The sequence below is a fragment of the Trichechus manatus genome, unplaced genomic scaffold (assembly GCF_000243295.1).
Source record: "Trichechus manatus latirostris isolate Lorelei unplaced genomic scaffold, TriManLat1.0 scaffold00187, whole genome shotgun sequence".
NCBI classification, from domain to species: domain Eukaryota; kingdom Metazoa; phylum Chordata; class Mammalia; order Sirenia; family Trichechidae; genus Trichechus; species Trichechus manatus.
The window spans coordinates 4649251-4658013 of NW_004444123.1; the positions used below are offsets into that span (position 1 = coordinate 4649251).

Below are 8763 nucleotides of genomic sequence, written 5' to 3' on the forward strand. Positions count from 1 at the left end.
AGACCCTGGTAAGGAGTGAGGCGCTGTGCAGGAAGGGGGTGCGGAGGATCCCCAGGCTCTCGCTCTGGGAGGGCTGGGCAGGGGTCCGCCTTTCAGCCTCACTCGTGTCGCCCGCTTGCAGGTGGAGACTGGGGGGCCTGAGGCCGGGGGACCGGTGGCCGGGGGGCCTGTTTCAGAGCGTACAGACTGCAGTGAGACTCTGTGCGGGCCGGCCCCGGTTAGTTAGCGGGAACTGCCTTCATTTGCTGAGTGTATTGTGACATACCCTGTGCCTCGGGGGACAGCTCCCTTGACCTTGTCGGCTCCTCCTCCCTGGCTGTCTGTCCCCCTCTGGAATTTCCCAGAGGGGTCACCGAGGGACTCCACCGGGAAAGCTCAGACCCATGCTCCTCCCTTTATGTTGGAGGCGATTTCTAAGCTGACTATTTACGTGTGCTTTATCCGTTTTCCATTTTAAATGAATTTTCCTTTCACCCCAGAAAGACAGGACGGACTCCAGTGTGAGAATGGCGGTGACTTTGGAAGAAGCTCCGTGGCTGGGCTGGATCCTAGTGAAAGCCCTGATGAGGTTTGCCTTCATGGTCGCCAACAACGTGTTTGCTATTCCATCCTACCTCTTGTATGTGCTCATCCTTCAGCCTCTTCGAGTGCTGGACAGTCAGCTCTTCTGGTATATTGAAGGAATCATGTTTAAGTGGCTTTTAGGAATTGTGGCTTCTTGGGGATGGTATGCTGGATATACAGGTAAGAATGAGAGCACTTTTGTTTAATGCATAGGAAAAAATGTGTAATGTTATGCTTAAGTCAGGAGCCATGATTAAATATATATTGTACTTTGAATTGAAGATGCTTTATGCTTTGATTACTGAAAACGTAAATAGAAAATAATTCTATGGAGGTATTCTTCACAATCCTAATTTATTAGGATGCATGATATTTTCTGAAGTGTAATTTCATAATTATATATTTGTAAATTCTGTAAATAGTATATTTTGAACATGATTGACTTTTTTTTTTTATTAAAACTGTTCTGTAAAATCTCTCCTGGAGAAATACAAATGAGTTTTGTAGCACTTGAGGGCTTATAAAAATGAAGAGGTAAAATATTTAGCCTATAAATATTAGGAATTTAGAAAAGCGACTGAGCCGTATTTGTGCCAAGATAGTAAGTTTTTTCATTTAATATAGTGTTGTAATGCATTGACGACATTGTAAACCAAACAGAACATGGGCTTTTCTGTTATGTATGTTTCTTTTGTTTACTGGAATCTACATTTTATCTCATAAATCTGTCTTAGAATATTAAATATAAAAAATGAAGTTTGTCTATATTAAGCTAATCTATCTTTGGAGTGCATTTAAGTAGGTCTTTATTTCTGCTTTTAATTGGATTTTGGAAAACGGGTAATGCTGTTTTGAATCAGACTTTTGTAGATCTAAATGAGAAGTAGTGTTTATTTTCTGTTTATAAACATTATGTGCTTTGAGAACTTGTACCTTTGCTGTGAAAATTCTGTATTACATTTACTTGACTTTTTTCCCCTAATTAAAAAAATGCATTGAGGATTCTAACACTTACCTTGGATATGGAGGCTTTTGTCACAGAATTTTATAACTGGTAGGCTCCTTAGAGATCATGCCGCAGATACTGCGGTCTGTAGTTCATGGCCTGGAAGAGTGAGGAGAGTAGTCTCTGGGTCGAACAGCAGGGCAGTTCCCATTTAAAATTCTGTGTCTCTCTCTTTCCTGCCCAGGCCACATCTGCAGATTTTATCCATACGCACGAGAAAAGGACTGACAGCACATAGCTTTTGTGGAGTCTGACAGACTCTAGCTATGTCAGAGTGCTCTCAGTTGCTCCAGACGAAGCCTTTTTTCCTTCTGGCAATGCCATTTCTTATTCTGCAAGAGCTGAAGCCCCTAGGATACTGTATGCATGCTCCCTTGTCATGGGTCTTGTCAAAATCCCAATGCTCGTTGGATACAGTAGGGGAGCTTCTAGTCCTTTTTTAGGACATAGTGGTAACAGTAGCAGTGATGGAGTGAAAAACGAAGTTCCGGTCTGTGGTGCTGAACTCTTAACCTGAATTGCACTGCTGTCTTAGAATTGCTTTGCTTGGCGTAGTTGGAGCTTCCCCAAATATGTTCTGTGGCACTAGCGGCTTCGTGTTTGTACAGTACATTTAAGTTGGCTTGTTTTAAATGAGCACATAGTATTTATATATGTAGGCTCTAGAAGTTCATTCTGCTTGAACACGATGAAGTTACCGATACGTTTGTGCTTGTGTGTGTGGCGTAGTCATGTGTAAGTGTTCACCTGATGAGAAACTGGGAAAAATTAGTTTGTCCTTGACCTGGACACTCTCAGGAGTTCAGGGGTGCTGCTTGAGGTTACAAGTAGTTGTCCTGGGGCCACAGATGACTGCAGTGCATTTTTAGGCATATTTTCTTGGGGTGTCTCTTCCTTGCTGACTTCTGCCGCCTGCTTGAAAGGGGTTGTGGCGTGATCGGCATATTTTCGTCTTTCTGAAGCATCTGCCCTTCTTCAGCCTACTGCACTGACAATTGGATCAGTCTGTCTCATTTAAGTACAGAATTCTTTAGTGTACATGTTTTAAATGGTTTTCCCATAGGTCGAATACTTGGTTCGAGAGTGTCTGGTCATGGCCTGATCATAATAGAACACAAAGAGGTCAAACAAACGTAGAAATGGATTTCAAGAAGCAAGCGTAAACGGGTCGGTGAGTCGGAGTACCATAAAGCGTCTAGGGATTGCAGTAGCCTCTTATGGATTATCTGTTTCGTTTCTTCCTTGGTGTCAGGAGGATGATGGGCCGGTTAGGGTTTGGTTTTTCCCTTTCTGTACGCTGAGTTTCACAGATGGAAAATTGAACGTTGCCAAAGAATTTCTGCTCAGTAGACCTAGTATGTTCATGTTTTAGAATAAAAATTGTCTAAACTTGGTTGAAAAACCACTCCTGGTGAACTCTTATTAGCCTTAGATATTAATTAGTAAGCTGAATGTTGGAGCCCTGGTGGCACAGTGGTCAAGAGCTCAGCGGCTAATCAAAAGGTCTGCAATTTGAATCCACCAGCCGCTCCTTAGAAACCCGGTGGGGCAATTCTCCTCTACCCTGTAGGCTCGCTAGGAGTCGGAATCAACTCGATGGCAATGGGTAAGCTGAATATTAAATATTAGTATAGAATATCAGTTTTTCAAATTGTGACATTCAGTCTAAGACAAGTCAGTTACTCAGCTTTGCTGCTGGGGACTTAAGTTGATTATCTAACCTACACTGCCGCATATGGTAGCCTCTAGACAAACGTGGCTTTTTAAATTTAAATTACTGAGGTGAAGTAAAATTAAAAATTCAGTTCTTCGTTTGCACCAGCCACATTTCAAGTGCTCAGTGGCCACTTGTGGTTAGTGGTGACTGTATTGGACAGCTGAGACATAGAACATTTCCACTGTAACAAGGTTCTGTTGGACAGAGCCAATGCATGAATATTAAGAATGACTTTCTCCCTTAAGAAAAAATACAGTTGATCTTTATACAAGAACATCTTTCTCTAGTTCCAAACAAATTTTTTTTGGAGGAGATAGGAAGATTTATTAAAGTTTTGTAAATTTGTCTCTTAATCTGAGGCAAACTTCACAAAAATGAGTTCCTTAAAGATTGAATAATACTCGTGTAACCCACACTCGCACGTGCTTCGTGGATGGGGAGTGGTGAGGCTAGCGAGCGCACAGCTTGGACGAGCGTTCTGATACGTGGTTTTCACTCTGAGGGGGGTTCTGCCTGTGAGCACGGAAGATGCAAAAGGAATTTTCTGGTCTTTCTGCCCGTTTCTGACCTTTCGTCTTGTCAGGGGAACACACTTCTTCGAAGAACTTTGAGGACATTGGGGTTGGTTTGTCCCTAGCTTGCTATTAGATGGTGAGATGGCTGCTGTCACATTGTGGGAAGCGCCGTATAAATGTCTCACACTGAGGACAAGTTTTATACTGCCTTTGTCCTAATACTTCAAAGGCAAACCAGAAGATACTAGCTTAACCAATGATCCATTTTTGCATGCTTTTTTCAAGTCTTGGGATAAATCCGCCTGCCTCCCCAGTTAGGTGAAGATTTGCAAATTTCAGAGAAGTTTTTTAAAAAGTAAAATGTGTTTATTTAAAATTATTTTTGTTCACTCAATAAAGTCATTGTTTTCCATCCAAACACATTTAATTAAAATCTCTGTACACAAAGTAGTTTGAAATACTCATTGTAAGTGGAAGTTCCAGAATTTCTATATAGGATGAGGGTCTTATGGAGCACAGTCGGCTTGGACGGGGGCTGGGGTGAGAGAGGACTTGCTCCCAAGCTCTTTGGTTTAGCAAACCCTGTTTTCCTTAGATTAGGTATTTACTTGGGGTGGCTTTAGGGAAAGACGATGGAGATAAGGGCTAGCTTCCTCCCACGCCCCGGGTAATAGCTGCCATGATGGTACCACAGTCTGGTTTTTTGATTATTTGATAGTGTCTTGCATTTTTGGGTGGGATACAAATTCAGCGTGGGAGAAAGATTAATTATTAGGAATTATATCTGACCCTTGAAATTCTGGAGAAAGTTTTTAAAATATATTTTCTACAGCAGTGTTTTTCAACCTTTACGTCATAGAATCAGCGAAATGTGTTAAGACAAACATGTTTAAAAAGTGAAATAGAATAGAGTTGAAAAGGAAGGATCAGCAAGGTGGGTATCTGTATACTGGGTTGTGCTCCAGAATGTATTTGGTACTGTGAGCGCTGTCTACACCATTTGAAGGGCAGTGTTCTGGGGGAGACCGCACTCTGGTGTCAGCTGTCTGGATCTTGCTTTAACGCCTCTACTCACCAACGGGAGTGAGATCCTCACCTGCTCAGTGTGCACCAGGCCGGGGGCTCCTTAAAGACGGGGACACGGTCTTCTTTGTGACCCTAGAGCACAGCTTTTTGCCTGATGCTTACAGAGTGCTCAGTGTCTAAGTGTTCCTTGAACTATCCGCTCATTCTTTCCTGGTCCCAGCTGAGAGGCCTTAGCTAACTACCTTCCTGGAAAGTCTGATATCAAGGTCATTGCAATCCACACACTACAAACCCTGAACCAGATTGTGTTTCTCATGTACGTATACGTATGTTTCCTACAACATTTACTTATTTATATTATTTCTATTATTATTTATTTTTATATTTATTATTTTATTTATTTTACACACCTTTATTGAGCTTCTGGAGGCGCTGAGATGCTCAAGACATAATTTTTGATTTTAAGGAGCTCTTAGCAGCCTATATGGGGAGCCTAGCAATGAAAATATATTGGCATAGTGCTGTAATAGAGATATATCATGGGGTAAAAGGGGCGGGGCCCCTGATCCAGCATCAGAGGTAGGTAGTGGAAGTGAGGGAACAGGGAACTTAGAGAAGGAGAAAGAAACCAAAAGGTTTAAAAAAACAAAAAACAAGCCCATTGCTGTCAAGTCGATGCTGACTCATGGTGACCCCATGTGTTACTAAACTGAGCTCCGTAGGGTTTTCTTGTCTGTAATCTTTATGGAAGCAAGTTGCCAGGCCTTTCTTCTGTGGCACCATTGGGCGGGTTCAGACCACCAACCTGTGCTTAGTAGTCCAGCGCAAACCGTTTGTACCACCCAGGTACTAGAGAAGGAGAGGCTTCAAATTTCTTTTTTTCCCTCTTCTTCTCGGGAAGTATTTCTTTGTTTGAGTTTTTTGTCTTGCTCTATCATCAGTAGTTATAATAGATTTGAAAGTCTTGACTAATACTATGTGTCAGTTTGAAATTGGTATCTTTGTGTTGATAATGTTGACTAACGTTTTGTAAAACGTAAGTCAAGCTCTGTTTGAAGGGCTTCGTTCATCCTCACAACAGTCTTATCAGGGTGTTGTTGTCGCTAGGTGTCATCGAGGTGGTGCCAACTCATAGTGACCCTGTGGACAACAGAGCAAAACCCTGCCCGGTTCTGAGCCGTCCTCATAATCATTGGTATGTTTGAAGCTGTTGTTGCAGCCACGGTGCCAGTCTGTCTCCTTGAGGGTCTTCCTCTTTCTCGCTGACTCTCTACTTTACTGAGCATGATGTCCTTCTCCAGACAGTGCTCCCTCCTGAACAACACATCCAAAATTTGTGAGACGAAGTCTCTCCATCCTCCCTTCTAGGAAGCCTTCTGGCTGTCCTTCTTCCAAGACAGACTTGTTCGTTCTTCTGGCCGTCCATGGTGTATTCAGTGTTCTTTGCCAACACCATGATTCAGAGGCATCAGTTCTTTGGTCTTCCTTATTTATTGTCCGGCTTTCACATGCGTGTGAAAATACCATGGCTTGGTTGGGTCAGGAGCACCTTAGTCCTCAAAGTGACGCCTTTGCTTTTGACCACTTTAAAGAGGTCTTCTGATGCTGTATGTCACTTGATTTCCTGACTGCTGCTTCCGTGGTTCGTGCTGTTATGATCCTCCCCCACTTTGGTTTGTTGATGTAGAAACTGAAGCACAGGTTTCACAGTCAGTTCCCCTTAAGCCTTAACTGGATCGATGTTGCCACAAGTTTATTTTTGTATTTAAAGAGCCAATATTGACCTTTATGTAGTGTTCCTATAGTGTTTCTTAATTTTTACTCCTCCTATGTCCTTTTGTTTATGAGGCATGAAGTTTCTTTCTGAAGCTACAACTGTTTAACACCTGAAAGCAATACCAGAGCTATGGATTTCTGCGAGAGGTTAGAAAAAAATCAGTGTTGTGTCAATTGAAATGTTTGTAGTATACTATATATTTGATAAAATCCCACCTCCTTAAGTCTGCCCTTACGGAGAAAAACTCTTCAACTGAGATTGTAGTTTTTGAGTGCATGACAGTAGATTGGTATCGGAGTGAGGAATTTCTGCATGATGTTAGGTGGACAGCTGATCGCGACATAAATCTGGGGGAGGAGTTTTCAGTACAGTGTTTTGACTTTTATATAGAAAATATTTCCACTAAAGGTAAACATTACTAAATGCTTTAAACTCAGCAATCTGGTGGTACTGCAGATTTGATATCTGATTTTTTTTAAAAGATAATTTTGTAATTTATCGTAGATAGTTATTTTTAAATATATAAAATAGATTCACCCCCACGCGTTTGTCGGTTTGTCGTACTGTCGGGGCTTGCTTGTGGCTGTGATGCTGGGAGGTGTGTCACCGGGATTCGCCAGCAGGGTCACATGTGGCCGACAGATTTCAGCTGAGCTTCCAGACTAAGACAGACTAGGAAGAAGGACCTGGCTGTCTACTTCTGAAAAGAATAAGCCAATGAAAACCTTATGAATAGGAGCAGAACATTGTCTGATGTAGTGCCAGAAGATAAGTCCCTCAGGTTGGAAGGCACTCAAAGTACGACTGGGGAAGAGCTGCCTCCTCAAAGTAGAGTCGACCTTAATGATAAAGATGGAGTCAAGCTTTCAGGACCTTCATTTGCTGATGTGGCACAACTTGAAGTGAGAAGAATTGGCTGTAAATGTCCATTAATAATCGGAATGTGGGTTGTGCGAAGTATGAATCTAGGAAAATTGGAAATCGTCAAAAATGAAATGCAACGTGTAAGCATCAGTGTTTATGCCTATTCCAAAGAAAGGTGATTCAACCGAATGTGGAAATTATCGAACAATATCATTAATATCACACACAAGTAAAATTTTGCTGAAGATCATTCAAAAGCAGCTGCAGCAGTACATTGACAGGGAACTGCCAGAAATTCAAGCTGGATTCAGAAGAGGATGGGGAACCAGGGATATCATTGCTGATGTCATATGGATCCTGGGTAGAAGCAGAGAATACCAGAAAGATGTTTACCTGTGTTTTATTGACTACGCAAAAACATTCGACTGTGTGGATCATAGCAAATTATGGATAGCATTGCAAAGGATGGGAATTCCAGAACACTTAATTGTGCTCATGTAAAAACGGCTTGGAGGCAGTGTCTGACCTCCTCCAAACCCACAAGGAGGAAGGAGAACCAAGATCAGCAGCACAAGGATGACTCCCATGAGGTGGAGGCCAGACAAGCCTCCTCTGCCTGCCATCTCTACCAATTCTGACACCAGCCATCGCTCCACAGCACTTTCTACTGGGTTCAGTTCATTGTCTTAGTTACCTAGTGCTGCTGTAACAGAAATACCACAAGTGGATGGCTTTAACAAAGAAAAATTTATTCTCTCACAGTCTAGTAGGCTACAAGTCCAAATTCAGGGCGTCAGCTCCAGGGGAAGCTTTCTCTTTCAGCACTGGAGGAAGGTCCATGTCATCAATCTTCCCTTGGTCTAGGAGCTTCTCTGCACAGGAAGTTTAGGTCCGAAGGACACGCTCTACTCCCAGCACTGCTTTCTTGGTGGTATGAGGTTCCCATGTGTCTCTGCTCACTTCTGTCTTTTATATCTCAGAAGAGATTGGCTTAAGACACTGTCTAATATTGCAGATCTCAACAATATAACTGCCGCTGCTTCCTTAAAAAACTAGAAATAGAAGTACCATACTATCCAGCTATCCCGTTCCTTGGAATATATCCTAGAGAAACGAGCCGTTATACGAATAGGTATATGCACACCCATGTTCATCGCAGCACTGTTCACAATAGCCAAAAAATGGAAGCAACCTAAGTGCCCATCAACGGACGAATGGATAAACAAACTATGGTATATCCACACAATGGAATATTGTTAAAGAACAATGATGAAGCTGTGAAACATCGTATAAC

General features: G+C 42.2%; 1 protein-coding gene across 1 annotated transcript in view; it reads left to right on the plus strand.

Moving 5' to 3' along the window:
• The first annotated feature begins 339 nt into the window (after nucleotides 1–339).
• Nucleotides 340–8763, plus strand: part of LPGAT1 (lysophosphatidylglycerol acyltransferase 1) — a 100249-nt gene continuing 91825 nt past the window's right edge. The window contains exon 1 of the mRNA XM_004387542.2: nucleotides 340–744. Within this exon, the coding sequence (XP_004387599.1) occupies nucleotides 507–744 (238 nt within the window). The 5' untranslated portion in view covers nucleotides 340–506. The remainder of the gene's footprint in view (nucleotides 745–8763) is intronic.